At 27.5% G+C, this 27,481-nt stretch overlaps 1 protein-coding gene across 1 annotated transcript; it reads left to right on the top strand.

Annotated features, from left to right (window-relative positions):
* Positions 1-4,889: 4,889 nt before the first annotated feature.
* Positions 4,890-9,301, top strand: LOC132932159 (zinc finger MYM-type protein 1-like). The gene is made up of 8 exons (XM_060998402.1): positions 4,890-5,547; positions 6,068-6,193; positions 6,258-6,383; positions 6,447-6,572; positions 6,636-6,723; positions 7,049-7,198; positions 7,273-7,352; positions 7,425-9,301. The coding sequence occupies exons 1-8, from the start codon at positions 5,418-5,420 to the stop codon at positions 9,299-9,301; spliced, it is 2,703 nt and encodes a 900-aa protein (XP_060854385.1). The 5' UTR covers positions 4,890-5,417.
* The last annotated feature ends 18,180 nt before the right edge of the window (positions 9,302-27,481 follow it).

Raw genomic sequence — 27,481 nt, 5'->3', positions numbered from 1 at the left:
TCTACATATTAATTAATCTGTTTAAACTTGGTGTAGATAATTGGTGTTGCGGTTTAAAATAATAAAAATAAAAATCTAAGAAATTTCGAGATTCTTTAGAACATTTGCGTTAAAACTGCAGTTAAAAGTTTAACCTATTTATTATTAATTATAAAAGAAAACAATTTAGATCCCGTGTAATAATATACTAATATAAAATATGATATTTGATTTAACGCTCGTACATCGTAAAATATATTTATGTTATCGGTTATCGCGTAAACGGACCGATATAGTATATATATATATCTATATTATATAAAGCGGAATACATACATCGTAAAATCGATATGATATAATAACATTATGTTATACATTTACGATTACCCGTGACACACACACACACACACACACACACATACGTTTATTTTAGATACCTTTTGACGAAACTGCTTCGAGTGTAAAATATATATATATATATATATATATATGTATTGTGTGTGTGTGTGTCGTTTGTGTTTGTTTTGTAAAGACTCTGTAGACTTAAGTACGGCCGAATAGTTCTCTCTTTCTCTCTCCACCACACACACGCGATCCGCCTTACAAACGTCTCATAAGTTGTACGTCACGGGAATGACCTTGGGGAAAGTTTTTTCGGTTCATTTTTTTTTTCGAAGTTATTTTGTTGACCGTTAGCATTTCCCCGTAGACGGTCTTCCACGCGTACGTATTTCGATATGCTAAACGGACCCGTTGCAAAGGACCGCCACCGCCCAAGGTAATATAATAGGTATATCGACGTGCAGTGAATGATAAATTATATTATGCGGTTGTAAATTATTACGGACGGCAATAAATCATTATAATTTACAAAAATAACATATATTATATAGGTAGATATGTATTATAGAAGTACGCGGCGAGTATTGTAGAAGAGTTACCAGACTTAGACATTTTGGTAGTGTTTTGTTGCCGAAGAAATCGACAAAAATTAACGACCTAAAATCGCGAACATTCCGATCCTAGCTTAGGTTACAAGATTGTACGTGCGTAAAGTGTAAAGGTAAACCCACATGAAGAAAAGCTATGCGGCTCGCGTCGATGAAACGGAATACAGTGAGAACAAAAAAAATAATAAATTAAAACGTAATTTCATTATTATAAGTTCCGAAGATGCTTGTGTATACTTTATGTTGAGCATTTTTTGTAAACGCAATATTCATAGTTTTTTAAATTATTTATAACTTTAAAAACTTATAGATGAAATAAAAAAATAATTTTAAACTAATTACTAAATAACAATTAAAACATTGCACCTAAATTTTATTTGTACATATTGTTAACGAATCTCAAATTGGCCACCTGACTATCCCCAGCGGTTATTACTTATGTCCCATTATATTATAACATGTTAGTATGTTACTACGTTACAACTTACTATATATATCTTGGTGCGGTCGTGGTCATAACAATTTTAGCACACAAAACTTTTAAAAACGATATAAATAAAATAATAAACTTCCCTCATCACTAACGTATAGTTTATGTCGACGGTCTCGTGCGAATGTGTATATAGGAGTATAGCTAGTATAGGGGGCATAGGTGATACGATAACCATGTATACGCGATACGCCTATATAATTAATAAATTATATATATATATATGTATAAAAGTCCAATCCATATTATTATACGAACGTCGAGCATATTTTAGAATATATATACTTTATTAAAGTTAAATTTAGATTTTAGATATTATAATACGTCAACTTTGTCCATATTACATAATGTACTCAAAACTCATCCCTATATAGTGGTGTATTATAGAAAGGGTGGGGCAATGGAGATTTATTCCCTTCCGCCTTGTCGCGACGAGCTACTTTTTAATGTAAATTATACACTTTTATACGTTAATGTTATTATAATTACATTTGGCTTTCGTCTTCATTAACGATAAATAAATTACCATCCCCCCCGAAAAATGTCGAATACTCCTGTGTCTCGTTTTATTGAACCCGTACTATAACCGATGCGTAAAATTGTATAGAAGACGTCTTTGATATAGGTCCAGTTAAAAGGTCATCCAAAATCGAGTCATCGCCGTAGTTATTACTGTAACAGTGCAGATTAAAAATTAGACTATCGTATACTATACACGATTGAGGAGGGTCTTAATTAAAGTTATTAAAATAATTGAATAATCGAATTTTTATTGAAATACAAAGAGTAATGGGAAACGGGGATGACGTCTAATCTTTTCGATTTTGTTGTACTATAGTATATTGTAGGTACATATTATAATCATAAATATACAAGTCACAGAATGTTTATTTTAATCGTACACGATACACCATAGTATCCGGTATCCCGGAAAGTTCTTGTGTGTTAATAAAAAACGTCCTTAACACTTTGTATGTATTATTTTTTACTATAAATTATATCGTTTTTTTTTTTATTAGGGTTCTTAAAGATATCCCCATATTTTTGTAACTACATATTTTATTGTAGTGCAGTATGTTGGTTTGAAAATGTGTCTATGTATAAAATACATTAAATAGTTGTATTTAATCAATAGTTTTTTTTTATTCATAAGTTGTATATAGTCAGCTATTACTCTATTATATATTATAATTTGAGGAGTATAATACAAAATTTTAAGGGTTATACCACGACCATTCGACTCATTCAGCAGTCTAAAATCCTTATACATAAATATACAAAAAATGAAACATAACGATACGTTTATAGAAAAATAGTTTGCTCCAGAATATCACATTAAGAAATATGTTTTTATATTAAGAGAGAATAAGTATGCATGGTAATTGGCAGTAGTAAAACTATTAGTGTTGGCATTATTTCAAACTATATAATGTAACAATACGATCATGTTTTTTTTTTTACAAAAGTAACTAACAAGACAAAAATATTGACATGAGATAATGAGTGCAACACGTTAATATAATCCCACCGTGTATATAATATTTATGTATAATGGTGTATATATATATAACCAGCTGCTGCACCGCAGTATAGCGCACTTTGTAAATTAATCATTGTGCATAATATAATATGTACAGTCTTTGTAGTTCGTGTAATAACCTTGGTGGAAATATTAATACATTAATATGATTGGGAAAACAAACGAACGGCGCGAGCGAAACGTATTATTTGAAAAACATCCGTACAGTAATTTTTTCCGATAATATTTTTGTATAATATACCTAACCGTATTATAAATTTATTGAAAATAATGAATTATATTATTATGAGCTTTAGTGAATCGACTTGCTTCAACGTCCGTTTTTTCTACATTGAAGTATTTTAATTATTATATACACGTCGTTGTCATCGCCGTAATAAATATACTTAAATAGATGTCGGTCGTTTGTGCCGCGACTACGGAAATGTATCGGATACGAAAAATCTTAAAGCGCTTTTGCACCCTTTTACTTAAAAAGAAAAAAAATAATAAAAAAGCCGGAAACAATAAACACGATCAAAGGTACGCTATTAGATTAATCACCGAGGTTCTCTATGTTACTTTAAAGTCCTAAAATTTGTGTATATATGTATGTTTGGGGGAAAAACAAAAGAATGTTAACGTAAAAGAAGAAAAAAAAATCGTGATACAATTAAACATATTATAAATGAAATACAGGAGTAAAATTATTTACTTTTGGTGAAAGTGTCAAATCCACACACTATTTTTATGGCTTTAAAATGTGAAATAATAATGATAATAATCAAGATTAGACCTCAAGTCTGCAACGAGTGATTGCGGTTGGCGGGATGAGGACAATGTTATCGACTTCGATTTATGTTTTTTTTAGATGCATACAATATATTAATGATTGATTATTTTACTCATTTATTTACTCCTCGCTATTTATTAGTGTATTAACAGTAATACGTATACATGTAATATAAGTACATTATATAGCATATACTATACAATACATTCATCGAATAAAATGTATATTATAGTCATTTTCCGCGGTTAAATGTAATTTCAACGTAAAACTGTCAAACTTTCTATCATAATATTAATGTATTCTAAATAATAATTAGGTATTGTAAACGTTTAATTTCCAGTAGCAGTGTTGGATTCTCCACGTTTTTTTCTTCGGGGAAAGAGTCTTGAAAAATAAATAATAATATATAAAAACAATATTTTATAATATGTATCATTATAAATTGTATAACATTATATAAGCGTCTAGGGATGGGGTTCAGACCCCATTTGCCTCCCCCTTCCGTAAATCCGCCACTGCCCAGTATTTTTCAAAATAATTGGGAAAAAACCAAAAATAAATAACACATTTAGTATTAAATATTAAAAAAATATATATTAATAATAATATATTAATTATTACCATAAAAGTGTTTTTCTATTATTATATATGCATATTTTTTTTTCTGAATGTTTAATCTTAAAAACAAATGCTGTAATTGGGCTAAATGCCCGTAAATAATTTAAATAAATAAATATAATTTATTAATATTAATTTTAAATATTTTGTTATTTTATACAATCATTTTTTTTTAAATTTATAGATTAATTTATTTCTACTGCGAACCTATCCACAACATTCTACGTTGTTTACTTCGGAGTCAATAATAGCTAGCAATAGTATATTTTATAATTTTTAATTATCATTATAATATTTAATATAAACAATTTGTTATTGAAAAAAATTAGTTCAACCATTTTTATTACAACCAGTGGCGCATTTAAGGGGGGGCAACTGGGGCAAGTGCCCCGGGCGCCAAATTCTAGGGGGCGGGAAAATTTTTATAGTTTACCACTACATATAATTGAAATCTTTCTATTTAATTTGATATAATATTATTATACAAAATACAAATAAAGATTATAAATTAAAAATAGACATTTTAGTTATAACTCATAAGGTCTATGATTATAAACGGTTTTCATACAGGTCTATGAGCGGCACGGGATTGTGACAATCATAGATATAAATATCAATGATTTATTTATATATTATAATATATATCATCTGTGGCGGAAATAACATGTTATTAGCTAATACGAGTTAAAAATAACATAATATCCACATCAAAATATTATTTTCCTTATCGCCGACCGCCGAACGTTATTTTTGTCAATATTAGCTATAGTGACTCGCGTGTTTAATTGTCTTCTGACAGCGTCTTGTGTAATAAGTTAACCATACGGTCATTAGACGCTTAATGTTAATATTTGATTTAATCTTTATTGTTTATTGTTTATAATTCGTTCTACTTTCAAAATTAGTATTCAGTATTCCAGTATACCTTCTATAAATTACTGGAATTTGGTAAGTACAATGTTATAAATTTATAGTTTATATATGGTTCTATGCACTGTACTCGATTGAGTATTATAAATTATATTTATATTACTATATTCTGTAATAGATTATACGCGGATTTTCAATATGGAAGCTAAAAAAAAGCTTAGTGGTTCAGGATATAGAAAGCAAGCAAAAATTAAAAAATTAAAACACGATGCATTAATTAAGAATTGTAGAAAATTAGATAGTATGTTCAAGCCATCGAATAATTCAAGTAAGTTGTTTTTGTTTTTGTTTTTATTGAAGTATAAAAACAAATAACAATTCAGTGTTTCAATTTTCAAATTTCTTATTTTGTATTTAATTATTTAAAGTACCTACCTGTTTTAAAAAAATACCAAACTCGCTTTTTATATTAATATAGGACCATTATATTATACCTAGTATAGACTACCTATCTGATAATTGTCTCTTATAACTATTGACATTTTTAGTGATCAAATTTTTGTATTTATTAACTAGTTGAAGTTATAATTAGTTAATAAAAGCTGGTTTACTTTGAAACTTATATTTTGAATTTTATAATAAATTTGAATAATAATTGAAACTTGATGAATTAGATATGTTAAAGTTAAACCTACCTACAAAAATAAATATAAACCTGAATTATTCAAATGTAAGCAGTTCTGTACAGCATGGCTACAAAAAATGATGGAAATATTGAGACAGAAATTAAATTAAAATTATATTTATTTTATGTTTGAAATTAAATAATTCTTTTTTATGTTTAATAGATACAGATGATAAACTGGAGATGTTAAACCAAGGTACACAAATACAAATGAACCCAGATTATTCAAATGTAAACAGTTCTGAACAGTACAAACCTACAAAAAGTAGTGGTTATATTGAGACAGAAAGTAAAATTAAAAATGTAACTATCTTATATTTGCAATTAAATAATTGTATTTTATTATTTAATAGATACAGATGATGAACTAGATATGTTAAACCAAGATACACAAATACAAATGAACCCAGATTATTCAAATATAAACAGTTCTGAACAGCACAATCCTATGACAAGTAGTGGAAATATTGTGACAGAAAGTAAATAAAAAATGTAATTATTTTATTTTTGCAATTAAATAGTGGTATTTTATTATTTAATAGATACAGATGATAAACTAGAGATGTTAAATCAAGATACACAAATACAAATATACCCAGATTATTCAAATGTAAACAGTTCTGAACAACACAAACTTACAAAAAGTAGTGGTTATATTAAGACAGAAAGTAAATTAAAAATGTAACTATTTTATATTTGCAATTAAATAATTGTATTTTATTATTTAATAGATAGTATTTCTGAGATAAATACTGATATATTGTCATCTAAGAATAATGAAACTGCTGATGTTTTGTTTGAGCCTACTGATATTCCTCGGTAAATTATTTTATGTTAATATTTTAATAATTACTTGTAAGATACCTAAATTATTTACTAATATTTTAATATAAATAAACACTATTCAATACAAATACTATTCTAATATTTATGTGTTTTAATTTGGTAGGTGTATTAAAATAGTTAAAAAGGAATTAAGTGATTAAATGAAAATTACATAATTATTAGTTTTGTTTTAAAATAACCATGTTCAGTGTTTGTAGTGTTTTCATAATTTTTTATATACCAGTCACTTAATTTTAGTATTTATAGATTAAAATAAATCAATTACAATATAATATATAATAGTTGTTATTTTTCATAGATGTGATCCTGCTTTATGGAAAATAAACGAGTTCACTATAGAATATATTTGTATTAATGGATTTTCTCAAGATTTAAATGATTTAAATTTTACCAAATCTAAACGAGCATATACAAAACTTCACAAAAAAACTACCAAAACCTACTATAGGTACAAATTTAAGTTTTAGTAACTAATGATAAGATAATTTTAATAACTTAACCTTATTTTAATTTAATTTTAAGATTTTGCAATAAAAACTATTGGAATACAAGACTAACTAATGGTGATTCAATTAAACGTAATTTCATTGCATACTCAGAAAGTAAGGGTGTAATTTACTGTATCCCATGCTTGTTGTTTGGCAACATAAATTCATCTTCATTTGCTTCAAAAGGATTTTCAAACTGGAAAAGAGCTGAAGAGCTCATATCACAACATGAAAATTCTTTAAAACATCGTTCAAATATTCTAGCAATGAAAAATCGAGGACAAACACATCAAAGAATTGATCAACAAATAATACAACAAATTGAAAATGAACGTATGTATTGGATCAATGTTTTAAAAAGAGTTGTGGCAATTGTTAAAACATTGGCATCAAGAGGTTTAGCATTCAGAGGACATACTTCAAAAATTGGATGTCCACGTAATGGAAATTTTATGATGGCACTTGAGTTATTAGCTGAATTTGACCCTTTTATATCAAACCATATTTCCAAAAATGGTAATCCCGGTAAAGGTCATACTTCATATTTATCATATTATATTTATGAGCAATTTATTTTATTAATGTCTAAAAAAGTAGAAAATACTATTATTCAAGATGTCAATACTTCACGATATTTTTCAATTAGTGTTGATTCAACGCCAGATATTACCCACACTGATCAACTTTCTTTAGTTGTACGATTTGTTGATGAGAGTGGTAATGTATTTGAGCGTTTTTTATGTTTTATGAATAATGTTGGACATAAATCAGAAGATATGGCTGAAGCAGTGATAACAATTCTGAATAAGTACAATTTGAATCTTAACTATTTAAGAGGGCAGTCATATGACAATGCGAGTAACATGTCTGGTAGTTACTCTGGATTACAAGCTAGAATAAAACTGATAAATCCATTGGCCAAGTTTGTTCCCTGCTCGGCTCATTCATTAAATTTAGTGGGACAAAATGCTGCCAGCTGTTGTAATGAAGCTATTCATTTTTTTAACTTTCTTCAAAACTTGTACACATTCTTTTCAGCATCAACTTACCGATGGCAGATTTTAAATTCTTCAATCAAGAGATTATCAGATACAAGGTGGTCTGCAAGAGATGATGCATGTTATTCATTAAATAAAAATTGGTCATCTATTGAAAATGCTTTAATTAAGATTGGAGAAAATGAAAAAGAAAAACCAGCTATTCGATGTGAAGCAAATGGTATACTCAAAATACTTAAATCATTAGAAACATCTTTCTTGTCAATTTTTTGGGGAGACATATTACATAGGTTTAATACAGTTAGCAAAAAACTTCAAAGTGTAAATATTGATTTAAGTGTTGTTGTTGAGCTTTATCAATCATTAATTAATTATGTTGGTGATATTCGTACAGATAAAGATTATGAAAATTTTAAAAGAAATGCTATTGAAAAATGTGGAATTATGAACTTTAGAAATACTGAAAAGCGACAAAAAAAAATTAAAAAATTTAGTGATGACAGTTCAATGGAAAGTATTGTAACTAATTTTAAAATCAATACCTATTTTGTTATTTTAGACCAATTGAAGTCAGAATTGTTGAGAAGAAAAATTGCATATAACAACCTTTTAAAAAATTATTATTTTTTTTTTAAAATTACTAAAATGACAGCTGCAGACATAAGGGTATCTGCTGAGCTGTTAAGAAATGAATATAATACAGATTTGGGAACTTCATTTCCTAATGAATGTATTCATTTTAGCAGCTATTTGAAAACTATTTCTAATCCTCCTCAAAGTATTCAAGATATGTTAGTGTTTATAAGAAAAAATAATTTGAAGGATATTTTCCCTTATATAGATATTGCTTTAAGAATGTTACTATGCACTCCAGTTAGTAACTGCTCAACTGAGAGGTCATTTTCAGCCTTAAAACGAATAAAATCATATTTAAGGTCAAACATAGGCGAAGAAAGGCTCACTGCATTAGCAATCATGAATATAGAATCTGATGTTACTACAGCAATAAGCTACGACGATATTATTCAAGAATTTGCTCAAGACCATGCACGACGAAAATTATAAGTACATTTTTAAATATTGTTTGTTCTAGTATATTAATAATTATTTTAAATATATTTATATTTATTATCTACAAAAATATTAAATGTGTATTTCTTGAGGAGGGGGGGGGGCGCTAGTAAAATGTTGCCCCAGGGCACTAAATGTTTAAATGCGCCACTGATTACAACATTATTTACAGCTGTATACAATATTCTAGAACTATAGTCTGATATAGTTGTTCTACACTGAGAATCGTTTTTCATCGTATGTAATGATTATTCATTATTGAATTCAAATTTAATGCAGCCATTACAATGACCTACTCAATTATAAGGTACATTCAATCAGGGGCGTCATTTCAGGTTTTTTTCAGGTGTGCGAGATATCAAGCATGTCATTGTAAAATTTCACCAGGTTATAAACAAGTAGATATACCTTCTATACATATATGTACATTATCCTGTTTTCAATTATTTCAATACATCATAGACCAAATAAATGTATCGACATAAAAAAAAAAAAAGTGAAAGTCCATTTAAAAACTAAAATACAATAAAAATGTATATCACAATATTTGTTTATTATCAATGTAATTTAAAGTTGTAATCATGATTGACAGTATACCAATATTGATAAATGTCAATATAAAAAATTAAAATATTTAAAATACAATTTGATTTTAATCATATTAATAATCGAGCATTATTTCATCAGGGTGCAGCCCAATTGGAACTATTTTAAAAGTAAGGGATGTAACCGTATATCCTGATCCCCCCAAATGACGCCCCTGCACTCAATATACCTACTATAAAGCAAAGCGACTTCTCCATTTTTTTTGTGATTATAAATATTAATTTATTTGAACAGACAAAATTGTGTACTAATATATAATATTTTAAAATTGTAAATAATTATAAATTTTTTTTTGTTCAAACAACACATGCAAAATTATGAAAATGTTCGTTGCACAATTGTTATTGGCTAAATGTTACAGTTACCAATTGAAGCGCTCCTATTTTTATTATGACGGTTCTGTAAGCTTGCAAAAATGATTACCACGCACTAGGGGGTCTCTTTATTCATATGAACTATGATAAAATGTATAATAATAATTTTTTATTTCATAATCAATCGAATCTCACTTTATTGATATTTTTCACAATGCCGTGTATTAGTCCAATAGAAAACGAAGGAAATCTTATGGTCAAAAATTACCTTTATATATTCTTACTATTAAATAATAAAAAAACAAATTATAAATACAATAATTTTATTGTTTTCTTAAAATAATTTCAACAATAAGTAGGAAAGAATATAACTTCCAGTCGTCCATCGCTTGCAGTATTGATAATAATTGTAAATATTAAAATAGATACACTGCTAACGTGTATACATTGAATGTACAAATTTGTATATTTCTTGAAAGTATCAATTGGCAACCACGTCATGATTATCACATTAATGCAAGATAACAGCAGTAAATTATGTCTTATTATTGAAAACAATACATAATGTATTATAGGCCATCATATAGTTAACATTATTATAAATTTCGTCTAAAAATCTTTGCCGTTTGCATTTAAAATATTATAGATGTATTCGTGGTAAACGTGCATAATCAATATTTCGCAGTTATAGATACTGCTGTTTAGTTAGATTTGTGTAATTTAATAAGTTGTCGGTGAAATAATAATTTAAAACTTAAATTAAAATTACAGATATTTAAAACAAAAACAAAAAAACATTGAAAATAAATAACTATATTTTCTAATAAAAAACCCATAATAGTTTAATTTTTCCCTGTTTTAAACATGTCACATCTCTTCCAATATAATTAGGTAGGTATACGAATACGTCCGCACCATACGGCTATGGCGCTCTACGTATATTATTGCGTAGCTGTAATACTCACTACATTTTTTGATTCAACAAAATTGATGTTTACATACGAACATTAACGCTAACCGAATTAGTCTTTATATTTAATTATTCTATCGCGAATACTGTTTTGCTAAATGTTTTAAAGTGATTAAAAAAAAATTACAATACAATAATATTTTCATTATCAACATAATATTATATTTATCGAGTTCAAACAACATAATGTAATATGATTACAATATGTTAAATTTTAGGTTAACACAAAATGCTATTAGTTTAATTCAGTCGACACTTTATAACGTTGAATAATATTAATATACAATATTTCATCATACACGTCAAAATATAATAAATATTACAATCATACATACATTAATTATATATATAAATTTAATTACAACCCTATTTTTCTTACCATTTGGTTTTATAGTATGGTTTGTTTATTTTTGATTATTTGTCAAGATCGTTAAAATATTAATGAGGTTTTTTAGTTGTATAGTTGTAAATAGTTGGAACTTTTATGCATTTAACCAGTTGACTGTTGACAATTAAATGTTTACCACTTGTGCATTTTTACTATTTTTAAGCTTAAAGTTTATATTAACGATTATAATATTAAAGTTATCATTATTTATTGTTATTTGTTAATGATATAAATATGATAAAATCATAAATTTGCATTCTCGAATTGTATACTACCGATTGATTCGTTTTGGTATAGAGTTAATAGAAACATGTTACTTATATTAAAAAATACTGACGTATAATTATTAGTTATAATTGAATAATCTCGTTTTAGTGACGTGTAAGTTTAGATTGTTTGTCGCTTCCATAAAAGTTGGTTTTCAGTCCAACTCTGTAGATTTTAAGATAGGTATTATAAAAAAAATCCTGTTGGTACATTGATTTTACTTCGATAATAAAAATTATAAACAAAAAGTGTGTGGGACTAAAGTGAATTTGTTCAACGATTGTTTGTGGTTCAGTTTAGTTAAAAAAATGTTTAAAAAATTTTGGTGGGAGTATTTTTTTTTCGTATTCTCGAAATAATTATCATAACTTGTGTAAAAACTAAATCATTTTTTTATGTATAGCTCAAGTAGCGTTTCTATTTTTAATCTGAAATTTTGATGTAGAATTATTTAATTTAATATAAATGTCAACTTTTGGTGGTGATGCGGTTTATTATTTATAAACAAATTTAAAGTTTACGAAAGGGGTACCTATGGAGTTATAGCAATGGAGTTAAAACACGTACGGAGTATAAAAAATATAACACTACTAGACGTATAACTTATAAATTACCTATATACTAAAAATACATTTTAAAAAGCGGACCACATAAATACGATATTGTAGATTAAGCAAGCAGTATTCATCACTATTTATCGTTCTAAGTATACTCGTGAGTCAAGGCTGATATTTGTAAATTGTAACATATTATTATTAATACGCAAAGCGAGAATAAATCGTATAAATCAAGAATATCAATAAACTACAAAGCGTACTCCGTTATACACACAGAGATTCGACTATGGTATGAATTTACGACCCATACGAAAATACGAGTACAATAACTTTATTGAATGTGATTTTGTATTGTATACACCTATATACGTATATTATAGTCACCGTTACGACTAGCTCAAAAGAGCCGCAACGGTCAGACATCACGTTCACAAACAATAGCACCGTCAACCCTGACGCCGTACGTTAAATTAAAGACTATGAGAGTCCCGTAATATAAAACACCCTAAAATACATTTTTAGAAAGTTTTTTGAATGGCCAGATTTCTTCACACGATTCAGTGAATTGCCCGCATATGACATATTTATTAGTAACCGTACCGCCTGGTCGACAACTGCCGAATTCGGCCCGAGGGCATCATGATGGCCAGATCGAAGACATATTGCACTTCTTTGACAAAATTCCAATATAGATTGTTATAACTATACTCTGCAGTATATCAGGGCGATTCGCCATGCATAGGCTCACTCTCGTTTTTTCTATTCATAAAATTTATTTATTCGAATTCTGATTTTTTGTAATTTTGAAATATGCTCAAAGACCATATTTTCAAATTCTTGAATTTTGTCGATCTACTTAAGGAGTGTCTGTGGTAATACAAACTTCTGTTCTTCAAATGAGATCTTCCATTTTTTACTGTAAACTATGTAGTGAATATTTTTTTTTGAAAATGTTTTTGTACCTAATTCAAAATCCGAATGAGTAGTTTTCAGTTATTAAAATATTTATTTTAAGGATAATAGTCTTTAAAAATGATTTTACAGTGATATAAGATATATATGTAATATTGGATCTAGTATTTATTATACTTGAACCATTTTTATAAATTATACATATTGATAGATTAATATAAATTACTAACATTTTCAAATCACTCTGTAACTGTACCCGTGGAAATTGCCTGCCACGTCGTCTACACTCGTTATCATAGACCTATTATTGTTGTACGTAAAGTTAAATTGATAACTACTTATTCGAATTTTAATTTATCCTTTAATGATTTATAGTAGAGAAGGCGGGTTTTCAATTGAAAAACAAATAAGTTTGTATCTTTCTGTTAAAAAATAATATATTTTCTATCAAGTTTTAATGCATTTATATAATTGCCGTGTTTTTCTTCTTTGTGAGATAAATTATAAAGATAATGTTATTATATAATAAAAGGATATTGATAGTGATTAGTGAGTCGGTGTCGATAAAATATGTCATCGGTATCATATATTTTTTGCATTATCATAAGTCCGTACGAAATATTGTCCGATTGACAGACTAATTAAGAGTCACGTAAATTGATGATTATGACATATAAGATACAGCTTACTTATTATTATATTATACAAACCAAAATATATACGAATACATGTGATTCATGTGCATCCCTCTTGATACCGACATTTATATTGCAGTCGAGTTTGTGTTATAGCTTTTACATGTGTATATACGGTCATGATGTATACCTTCCCTTCCCCGTCATAAGTTTATTACTTTGACAAAGGAAATAGAACGCCTCAATTAAATAATCTAAGGTCTTAATCACCAATGTCATATAGTATAAGTCACCCTTGTCAATTAATGAGGCTATGTCCTCGAAATGCTTTCCAATCCTGAAAATTGGTAATGGCGTCAATGATGATAAATCGAAGAGCTTTATTAACGTTACTTCAATAGTCATATTTTAAATTGTTATACATTTTTTTCTATGCATAGATGTTAGTTGATGGGTATTAGAAATTAAAAAAATAAACACTACCTAATTTATGAATTGTGTCTCAATACATTTTTGTATTACATTACTGCAGCTTTATACAGTTTTGTTTATTTCTAAATCTGTATTAAATACTTTCTAAACGGTTATGCTATACCTGATAATAGTATTGACATAACTCAATGATAACTCATTCATATAGAACACAGAAAAATAAAATTTCATTTTATGTTTATTATTTAAAATTGCGTTTTTTTTGTTTTTAATAATAAATTATTATTTGTATTTATAATATTATAGTTTAACTATTCAAATTTTAGAAACGTAAATTAGTATAAAATAATAACTTCTTAAATATCAAAGCAGTTTGTTATTTTAAATATAGATGGGATTTTGAGTACATACTTAGTTTGATTAAGTTTAGCTAAAGTACATTTGTAATATAATTATAATATTGTTGTTATGATTTAAGTTGTTTACTTTTGAACAACTGCTTTATCTATTTAGTTTTTACTTTATAAACATAAAACTGTTAAATGTATCTAAAATTTATTAATTGACATAATATATGAATTATTATATTCTATATAGGTATACCAAATCGTCCAAATCACACAAACTCATTTTAATCAATTCGACGCAAAATACGCAATTATGTATCTGTTAAACCTGTGATTTGTCTGCTTATTTCATTATATGTATTATAGATGCAAATGGTGAAAAATTCGGAGTTTTATCAAAAGACAAATTTTGATTACAAATTTCACCCTAACTATTGTTTTCACTGATGTTAAACAAAAAGGTTCGATTTTAATTTTTGCTGAAACTATTTCTACCTGACGTATTATTGGCTGTAAAGATAATATTATGATTCCAAATCACTATATAGCCGTTATCGGGGACCACCCAGCCACGACTAATGTGAAAATAACAATAATACACGTACGTCATAAAATACGACCGTTTCAATATTTATCTAAGTACTTCTATATTTTCAGTATAGTCAGTATACCTAACCCATATGTGTACATTTTAAGATATACTCGCTTTGTCGTTGTTGACAATAAATTTACGTTGTCCGTAAATTATCAATTGCCGGTTTTAAAAGTAAGTTACACGATACAATTTTTAAAGCCTTAAACTACTGGCAGATTTAAAAATAGTATCACTTTAAAATAAATTAAAAAATTGTTTTTTCGATGAGAATTCTTATAGGTACTTCATCTATTTAAATATTTATCCCATGTCCAACACATGCAGGAGATAAAACAGATTGTTGTAAAATCAATAAAATCTCTACATTTGAAAAAATAAATACAACTAACAAAAAGTTTCAATTGAAAGTACAAACTATATATTATTAACTATTAATACTATAACTATTAATGTGGTTTTAGAATTTTTATACCTTAACATATTACATAATGTACTCGGAAAGTATGATATTATAAGTATTTGTATATTTCATAGGTACTATTTTAATTTTAGTAATTTGTTACTTTTTTTTATTTGTTAATTTGTGTAGTATTACTCAAGGCAAAATTGAATCTAAATTTTATGTGTCAAAATTATCATAATAAAGACGTTAGTTAAGTTTTTTAATAGTTATATTAATCCGATTTATTGAATTACAAGTTTGGTCGATTAAGAGAGAAACGAATAATCGATATCATGAGTTTTAAACTCAGTGAGGCCCAGTATAATATTTTTTGATATTAAAATAAACAAATATTATTGTACAGTATTGTTATAAATCTATAGTAATACTTAATAATACTTTAATAATGTTCATATTTTCTGAGGTATTTCATAATAATAATTATTCTGATCACACGGCGTTTTGTATAGACTATTTAGGTACATCAGTGTTGTGGGTTTACTTAAAAGATACTTAGTTTTCTTCATTATAATTAATTGTAATTAATAAAACGAATAAGATGTTCGAAGTATAGAAAATAAATTGTGGAAAATTTGTGTTTCGTGGATATAGATTGCATAAAATAGATACATATGCGAATAGGCGTATTGTTACTTTTGCGTATATACAGCAAGATATTTCATAAAGTATGCTCAACCCTGTTTTTTCTTTTAATAAGTTTTTGTTTCAATTTTTTTTCCAAATGTGAACTATTTCTTTTCACTATAAATTGTTAAGTACATAATGTCTTAAAAATGCTTAACGTGTGTCTAAAAATTTTAACTCTAACGAGTTATTTCTGTAATACTCAACATTTTGTATTATAAGGACGATGGTCCACGATAATAGTTTTAAACATAGGGGCCATGATGATTTGAGAATTATAGTAATTAATATTTTTAAATTTTATGATTATGAATATTTTCCGAGTATAATGAAATTACTAGACTAAATAATACATAATATATTTTATATTTGATATACAACCATTATTAAGGATAATTATCTTAATAGTGTACATGAAACTTAACTACTGAAAAATTACTCAACTAAGATACATTAACATTTTCAAAAAATGATCGTGATTATTGATTAATAATATACAGTGAAAACGGATGGTTCTCTACTGGAGAAATAAGTTTGTATTGCTTCAGGACACTTCTTTAATGGTTAAAAAAAAATTTGATTATATGTATCTAATTAATGTTTAATATGTATTATCTAAAACCTCCAAAAATCAGAATTTATATGGAAGCGTTATTTTAAACGATTAAAAGGGGTGTGAACATGTTTGGTTGATCACTTTATATGTATCGCGAAGTCATGTGCACATACATTGTGTCTTTTTTTTTTATCGACATAGAAAAATGTACAATCCCCGTGTTTATAATAATATTATTATACACCACAGTATATGACGTGTTAGCGCAGTGAGAGGAGGGGCAGTCCAGAGACACCAATTCAAGCGTACATATTGTCTTTATCGTGTGTATTATCATAATAGTACAACGAAATGCGAAAACGATAGACATAACATATTTTATATTACATAATATGCCTCTATATGACGTTTTTCAAAACGTGCGATTGACGTGCATATACTGCTGCATACAGTGTGTAGGTGTATAATGTCTGTATAATATGGGCCGTACGGCTAGAGCAGTGTCGGGTGTTGCCGGCGTAGTTCGTGATGAAGTGGTAAGGGAGAAAGTACAATTTGATGCAATGCGGCTTATAAAATAACATGTTTTTCCGGGAAAGGAAAAAAAAAGAAAAAATTGAAAATAATAGGTAGGTACTTAGAACGAAAAAAAAAAAATAATAATAAGAATAACGACTATACAGACGGTATATTTCAGTCGGTTGACTCGTGAATAATTTATGTATAATGTCTTATAGAACAGTATCGATTAAACGCGGAGACCATCAGTTATAATATTATATACCTACCTTATTATTAATATATACTCCGCAGCTATACGGTATACTGCAGAAATGTGCGCGCCAACTTTATTTACATTTTATACGTATAATATTAATATATATTATATATACACGATAAAGTATAATAATATATGAATGTATATTAACGGTTTTGCAGAAAATGACGTAGTATTTTCGTGTATGTTGTCATTATATTATATAATATGATATTGTATACACTGCACCGTTACCTGTATACACAAGCGTCCTATATAGGGTGTGTTCAGATTTTCAAAATAAAAATACGTGACACATTTTGACACGTTTATCTCTGCGCACCTGTTTGACGACCCTATGCTATATAATAAAAAAAAAAAAGTTTGCTGCTCGAGTCCATGATATTATACACTATCGCAATATATCGTCACATCGCCGCGTACATTATTATACTGTATATATACTTTTCTACAACTATATGATGTATTACATACAATACTCACTATTTGATATGCATATGTTATATCACATGTATACTCGTGAGTCACATAGTATATCGTGACTTTTAATAAACGCATTATTGTGTTTCTAGCTTTTTATCGGAGGTGTTGCGATCCTAGATGAACGTGTCCGTTATAAGCATTTTGTTGGAAATTTATCTAAAATTTGGTTTTCGGAAAGGTGCGAAAATTCTAGACTCGTCTATTGAAAATTATGTTTTTCTAATAATATGTAAATTTTTTATAAGCGAGTACTACTATCTACAGCGAAGTAATTTTTGATTTTTCCCGTTTTGTACGTATCTATCATAACAATTTTATACTATTTCTGTTACTATTAAATTTATCACTACTATTATTATATGTATCCAACAACTTTGGATATACATGTGAGATTCGTTCCGTCATTTTCTTGATGGGCGGACAAATGCATGAAATTCAAATCGATAATAAATAACATGCATTGGAGAAAAACAGGTTCACGGGTTTGTGAATTGATTTTAGACCTAAAGTAACTAAAAATAAAAACATCTGATAACATTTTTTTAGGTAAAAGATCATTTTGAGTAACGATTTACTCATTAAGTAAATTATTGTTATTATTTAACATTGTGTCTGCTAATAATTTGTTTTTTGTATATAAATTGGTTTATCATTGAATTTTTATATTTATTACAGTGACCTATTCAATGACGAGAGGTTCAATCAAAACCTATACACGGCAGAGTGATGAGTTTCCTTGTATTTTCTTTTGCTTAGTTCGGTGTGCGAGATATATTAGTTTGTCTGTGCGATGACATCTCTATTAACTGAAACACGGATTAATTTTAAAATTAACTTGGATTTTAAAATAAAATTCTTTAACTGCTTTCTTACCACTACAAACCATCGCAAGTATATATATCTGAACAAAAAATATATTTTATTATAGTTTAATACACGTTTACTACTCGGCATTATTGTAAACTAAAAGCTATTATATTTACATTTTATAGGTAGGCGTTTTATTATATAGTGAGTATAATATTTTTATACAACGTATTTATGTTACTTGAAGCAGATAATATATACGCATATATAGGTTTAATTATTCAAAAGACTTAGCGTTTTAAACGAACAGGTAATTATTTTCAAAGGTATATCGCGTGTCTGATGGTAAATTAATACTAATATAATACTCGTATATATATTTTTTTTTAGCTGTTACCGTGGACGTGAATTATCATTTTTACATCCAGACCATAAGACCATAATACGTTCGTAAACACTGTAAAAAAGCGTAATTTTTCATCTTCACCCTCTGTTACCACTGTAAATTAAAGTCAAGAGTCCTAACTTTTATTTACTCTAAAAATATTATACTCTTATTGTTTCTAAACAGCGCATATAGGTACATGTATAAATATTAAATATATTATTATATTATATTTATGTGTTTTTACGACGTTTATTTCGATGATAAAAACTAAAATAACCCACGCAGTGACCGGACTTCTCTTATTCTTTTTTCATTCTATTTGTCATATCAGTGTGTAGTACATACATATATTGATAAACGGAATATTTATATATATATATGTATAGATACTTCATTAATGTGTATCATGGAGTTACACACTGTCGTTGTCTACTGCTGCGGGATATAGTTTTGGTCATTGCTCGTAAATTAGATACCTATATGGTATATATTATTATTATAGACGGTACCTTATACCCGACTGGAGGCTATATTTTCTAAAAAAATATTTATGTACCGCTATTAGAATATAATAATATTAAAGTACCGTCGACAAGACATCAAAATGCAGTATTGTTAACGTGTGGTGTATTGGTTCAATAACATTTAAAAAAAAAAAAAACTAAACTCCCCCTTTTCAGCAACTATGAATTCCCTTTGGAGAAGATTTTATGTATAATAATATGATGTATGCTGAATGGGATTAGTACTGGTATCAATATAGCTATAATAATATATACCGGGAGCCTGAGGGTTATGCGATGAAAATCAAAAATCTATATATTGTAGTTGACGTAAAGATCTCTTGAAAACCGCGATGGGTTTACAAGAGTCACTTCTAATCAGTGACCATATTATGCATTATATACTATTATTGCATGCAGCAACCTGTACGGTCAAGAATTTGGTAATAAAAATTGGTGTGGAGATGTACATATAATTTTATTAACGTTAATCGTTACGTCACTAGATTTTTTTTATAGTGGTTTGATTCCACAAAATCAATCGAGATTAGAATATATATACGTGCGCGTGTGTGTGTGTGTGTGCTGAGAACGGATTTCTGTGCTACATTCAGCGTGTCTATGTTGACCAGATAAACATAACAGTCCAATGTTATATTATGTAAATACGAGTAAGTGAGTTTCAACTGTTGTGCCCCTTCTGATGTTAATATTGGCACTTTATTAATATTACTCCACATATTGTATCTTGCATATACATGTATATATCGTATATAACGTATATAATATCATATAATTTGTCTACCAACTACTGCAAAACACTTCACATTAGTGTATTATCTATATATTAGTATTTAGTATATTACTATATAAGGTCCACTGTAATATATGATACGCTATAGACCGTTTGTAGTATTACAGTTTGCACAGTATTTAACCATCACGCGTTGTGATGTTTAAACGTGTTTACCGTATCAGAAAATTCACTATACAGTAATGTCAATATTGTATAATATAATATATATATTATAACAAACGCATAATAATATTACATCGTATGACATTAATTATTGTTTATATTTCATTTTACGCTCGACAATTTCGTATTTATAGAATATAGTCGTATAATAGAAAATGTGTGGGTTGTCAATTAAAATAATTGCTACATCCTACCAAAAACAGCGTGTTTGCGTGGAAAGTTAAGTAGCAGATTCGTGAAATAAAACATTTTTCACTTAATTTATTTTGATAACGATTATCGATAAAACAATGATTGTATTGTATATTTGTATGTAGAATTTTATATTACCATTTCATTTTATGTTTATACTCGATTAGTAATATTTATTAGTAATCATAACTCTCTAGCTCCAACACAAGCTGCATAAGCTTACAGGAGGTAGGTTAATAAAATCTATAACTAATTATAATATTTAATCTGTTGTAATATATGTCAGTTTTTTTTAATAAAAAAGAAAAAAAATGTAATGGGTAAACCGAAAAAAAAATCATTTTTAAGTACAATTATAATTATTTATATATTAACGTAATATTATCTTAAAAATAAGTATTATGTTATAGGTCTTTTGAAAATACTATATACGTATTACCTTTTTCCACCTTCGTGTTTTTTTTTTTGGAGTTATTATACATTATTGTTTTTAAACTTCATATATATATATATATATATAATTATATAAATTTATATTTTTATTTAATAGCCCGTAGTAGAATAAACACATAATAATTGTAATAAAGGTATAATATTATCGTTTACTGAATGAAAAGTTTTATACTAGTATAAGCAATGAGCGTATTACGTTTAGATAAGAGAAAAGTGACAATATAATCCACTAAACTTAAATTTAACACATTTATTACAGTGACCTGCTTAATGACACTCGTACACTCGGAACTCTTATACTCTATTCAGCGGAGTGAGTTCCTTGGTTTTTTTAAACGCGTATTTATAAAACCAAGAGTGGAATTATTGTTCTTCCTGCGACCCTGTCCACGTGCACGACTTTGCTAGTTCTACTATTCTCCATTATACCCGGAATCTAGCTAGTCCGAGAGTTATTAACCTACAGATCACATATTTCACTGGCTCTGCAGCTGTACACCCCGCTTTCTCCTCGCAGACATGCCCGAATACAAGTTTTACAATTGAGTCTTTAGTAATAAAATAAAAATCGATTATCAAATGATTTAAATGTAAAAATATTTCTAGATCGAAAATACACGGGTCATTTTATTTTTTACGTTTCTGATGAAATCGCACACGATCGCTACATATACAAAAAATACAATTCACCGTTTACTGTTTATTAAAACGTATTTTAACGTATCTTACGTATCGATTTTCGGAGATAACGTGCAAATGAAAAAATATCCACCGCGTTTTCATACGTTTTCGATTAATATGTATTTAAGAATTTAAAATATAAATCCCAAATACCACGTGTCCACGCGTACGGTTGTACACCTCATATTATGCGATGCTTTGCATTAAGTTTACATTGTCGTTTCAATTATCATATTAAACTCGTGTACACATAATATTAGTCGTAAACGTGGAATTGGAATATTATTTACATCTACACGAGCGCGAACGTCACGGGGTTTATCGTTTTTTTTTTTTATAAAATATGACAATTGACCGTCAGCGCGTAATATGTATTATTTATGTGTAAATATTTTTCTATGAACACGCGTCGCATGAATGCATGCGATGTATTACCTATACAATACATAGCGTATGCTATCTAATAGCTTTTATTATCGACAATCGACGAATGGACTTAAATTTTTCATCAAATCGTGTTGTGGACTTCCGACGAAACGCGTATGCATATTGTGTTCATACACTGTGCGGGGTTTCATAATTTATTATTAAACTATATGAAAAAAAAAAAAAAAAACCGGACAATTTTTTTTTCTTACCAGGTAAGCAGAAAAAAATGCATATTTGTACAGCGATATATTCATACCGTGTATATTGTTTAATATAATATGCATATAGAAACGGAGTTATGGTACTTGGCGTTTTCAAGTATTAGCTTATATTATTATAATATATTATATTGTATACACATGTATTGGCACGTGCATAACATTGAATATTATGATGAGGATAAAAAGGCCACGGACCACCCTGTATATCTATATATCTATATATAAATATTATAAACACTGTGCGTATATATAGGTATCCCTTGCAAATGTTGATAATGTAATTTATAGTGTTTGCGCAATCACTTATATACATTCTATATATATATATATATATATGCGAATTTTCGGGGTATATTATATATATTATGTTATGTACCTCAATACCTGCTGCAGCAAGTCTCGCTCGCCCGAGGCCGGAATAGCCTACGATGATGATAAATACGAAAATGTTTGCATTAGGTAAACATAATAATAATAATAATAATAATACGTACTACGGGCGATCATCGTTTGTCTCATTCGATTTCTGCCGGTGGGGCGATGGTATAGCAATGAGTTGGACGATACGCGTGTCTGTTATTTTTACTTCTTTTTTTTTTTTGTTAAAAACCTGTCCGTGGTATTTAAAGCCACTGGACGTTTGGAAGACATTTTTTATACATAAGTAATAGTTTTTGAATATGATTATCATTAAATTTAAAGTTATTTATAATATAAATAGATTAATTTGAATAAGTTTGTACAATATATTATGTTATATTTGTCAGAAAATGTTTGATCTTAAGGAAATATATAATCTTATAGATTTGACTTGGGTTCTGTTTAAAGGATTCTGAAAAGTGGTTATGGACATTCCCAATTATTTATTATTTTTTTTACCAACTTCTTCTGGCCAATCTCCACAGTTATCGCGAAAATTGGTAAAGAATTAAAAATAATCGTGTTGTACCTTAAGGTTTTTTTTTTAGTTTAAAAATAATAATATTTTTACTCATAAATGACTAATATTCTGTTTACATTTGAAGCCTCTTGACCTGAACTGCTGACGACCTGGTTTAAAAACGTTGTTTTCCAATACCATATATTTAGTGTACTATAGGATTTTATGGTAACCGTAATTTAAATTACATTATATTGTAAACTCGTGTTTGAAATTTGCAGCACATTAGGTACTACGCTCCACGAGTGTTCCGTTTTTATACTCAATAGTACTACTTTTATTATTTGTTATGTTAACGAGTAAAAACCGTACGTATACAACTTATATACTTGAAAACTAGACGGCAACGATAGTGTTTAACGCGAAAATAATATATTACAACTTCAAAATTGAACACTATAATATTAATAATATAGCAAGTATCATAAATTCATAACACAAATAAAAGAAAAACGAACATCATTGTGATAGGGATTGCATGTCCAGCGAATACGACGACACATAATATACAACTATAATGTGTACTTGCGTTTTTTAACGTATCAAAATATTGGCCTAAGCTGTCTGCGTAAATGTATAATTAAATGTTTTGATAAAATCAACTTTGTATATATATGTATATATATATATGTGTATGTGTATGTGTGTGTGCGTGTAAACTAGCTGCTACTTATTAGTACGTTTAATACGTATAATATAATACAATTGTGGTTCGTGACAAGACAGTAGAAACTTTTATTGTTTTTTTAAGCTGTTGGAATAAATGTATAAATTATTACTTTTAAAATTCAATTATTCGTATTTTTTTAGTAGGTATCGAAAAACAATAATAAATATATAAATTAATATAATATCGAAGAGTACTACACTATATCGTATTATTAATTCATATCCGTCAAACTCAGTTTAATTTTAAACTCTAATTCATAAAATATACATAAACAATTAGTTTTGAATAACTTTTTTCTCGTATTTTCTATACATAAAATAATATAACTAACACAATATTTTGCATTGCGTTGTTAGGACGTGAACATCAGTAATAAAATCTAAACCTACATAGCTATCTAGGACATTGTCCGAATTTCGTACTTTTGTAAGACATTATATTATATATGTATAGTATTATGTCAAATTGTGGATAGTAATTGTTTATTTGTTTGAAGGATATTTTCTCGGGTGGTTCACTGTGGTACCATAAAAGTGGATTATTTTTACAATTAATTGTTCTACATTTTGTACCACTGAGTAGAGAATTTAAACTTTAATATTTCATGCAAGAATATTTCAGCATCAGTTCAATTGCTATATTTTTTCTATATTAATTTTTGCACATCAGGTAATGCAATTAACGTACGAGTTAAACACTCATTAAGTTACTATTTTGCAGCTTCGGAATATGAAATTAAAAATGTATACTGTCATTCAAAACATTTCTCATATTTATGGGATCTTAGATAATTTTTTATTTAGTTGGTGTTCATTGAATATTGTGCATTTTAAAAATCGTTTAATACAAATCGAATTCTTTATTTTCCACATGACAACTGTCACATTTTTAATTATTCAATTTTAATTTCACATCACAGAATTCGATTAGAATAAATCAATTTAATGAATTCAATTTGTTTTATTTCAAATTCAAGAGTGTATAGTATAAATTAATAAAAGAAATAAAATATAAAACCGTTAAAAATCTATCTAGTGAATAATTTATGTTGTGTTCGACAAAATCGTAGTGTGCCACATTGGCTGTAGATTTGATGATGATTTTTTACTTGCATAGTTTTCCAGCCACCAGTGTGTGCGTTTACGGATATACTTATAATATTTCTACATGTTAGCGTTAGTAATTAATTTTAATATAAATAATAGTGCACTGTTTGTTAATGTTTTAATAAAGATTATAAAATAATTTTTTTTGTACATAATAACGTTTTGTTTTGTGTTATTGAACATTTATTGTTAATGTTATGAACGTATGTGGAAAAATATTATTCCACCTGCTGATTGTGAAGCATTGACAATAAAAATACCTATATTTTAGTAATTTTTTAACTCGACATTTTTTAAAAATTATAATTTTATAACCCAAGTTTTACATCATTATAGAGGTAAATTTCATTAAAAGTCACATCTTTATTCAACATAATATAATTACGTATACATATTATAATAAATAGTTAAATGTTAGGCCGTCTTAGGTCGAATCTTGCACAGTGTATACTTGTATAGTTGTATAAATGGTTTGTCAAAATTTAGCCTCTTACATAATATAAATTGAGTTGTTGTATTATGTACAGCCGTTTCCGGTCCCTTTAAGTCAAACAAAGTCCTTTTGTGCCGTTTCCCATTTTAGACGTACAATATATATATATATATATATATATATTTATATTAAATACATATTTATTATATATTTTGTATTTATATAATTATATGTAATAATATAATGTTTATATCTGATAAAAATTATTTTTGTCTATAGAAAACCAATTTTATCACAATTAAATAGCTATTTATATTCGTAGGCAATTAAAAATGTGTAAACGCGCAAAAAAATATAATTAATTATGATATATAAATTAAATTTATCTATTCACGGGTTGTAACCCCTCACGAAATTTCTCCGAGGCCTAATATAATAAGTAATAACCTATGTCTTATGTATATATATTGTAATAATGTAACTTCCCTCCCCCCGAAATGTTTTAAGTTTTTCTAGTTGCGCCACTGAATATAGTGATAATTTATAAGCAATATCATTATATAATATATTATAAATAATTGTTGTAAACACTAAACTAGACTATAAAATTTTCGTCAGCTTACAAGTTATTTATAGTTCATTTGAAATTTAAATATTTATACATTTCATATCACTTCGAGTAAGTGGTATTAACTAAAACATGTTGAACGATGTTCGTGTAATATCATTACGATCCGATTGGTAGAAAACTTTAGTCGGAATTTTATGATTGGTAAACTTTATTTGTCAGTTTGTCATTGATGGATACCTCAATATTGGACAATTGCCATGCTGGTAAAAGATTTAGTGCTTAGTGACTGATGTATAATAATTATTATTTGTAACTATAACATATTATTATCACGGCGCTTAGGATAGGCTTTTTTGCTACACAAATGACGTTTGTCTGTTTTCCCAGTTTTTATAAAATGCTTGATTGATCATTATTACAACTTTAAATACTTCATAGTACCATATAATATGAGTGCGTTAGTAAAACTTTACTTTTAAGTAAAGTGTAATATTTACTTTAATTAGTATCATATGTAAATAATAAACATAGTAATTATAGTTATGACATGTTTACGTGTCTTTGATGACTAATACCAGAAAAAGGTAAACAATTTTTTTTTTTAATTATACTAAACAAACGTTTTATTCGTTTAAAACTATATTTTAGTTTCTGAACGGAGTGATAAAACTATAAAAGTATTGATATTACAAAGATGTGTGTGAGTTTTTTTTATTTGTCATTACCAGTAAAAATGTTTAAATTTTGAACCTTGGTGGTAGTTTTAGGTAGGTAATAAAATTGAATCTAGTTTATACTAATGAGGAGGGTCAAAAAATGAAAAATTTCCAGTATTTTTTTCATTGTCATCAGGGGAAAAAATTGAGGAAAAACA

Source organism: Rhopalosiphum padi, chromosome 1 (genome assembly GCF_020882245.1).
Source record: "Rhopalosiphum padi isolate XX-2018 chromosome 1, ASM2088224v1, whole genome shotgun sequence".
NCBI lineage: Eukaryota > Metazoa > Arthropoda > Insecta > Hemiptera > Aphididae > Rhopalosiphum > Rhopalosiphum padi.
Note: the sequence above shows the minus strand (reverse complement) of the source record. Positions and strands in the feature narration are given on the sequence as shown.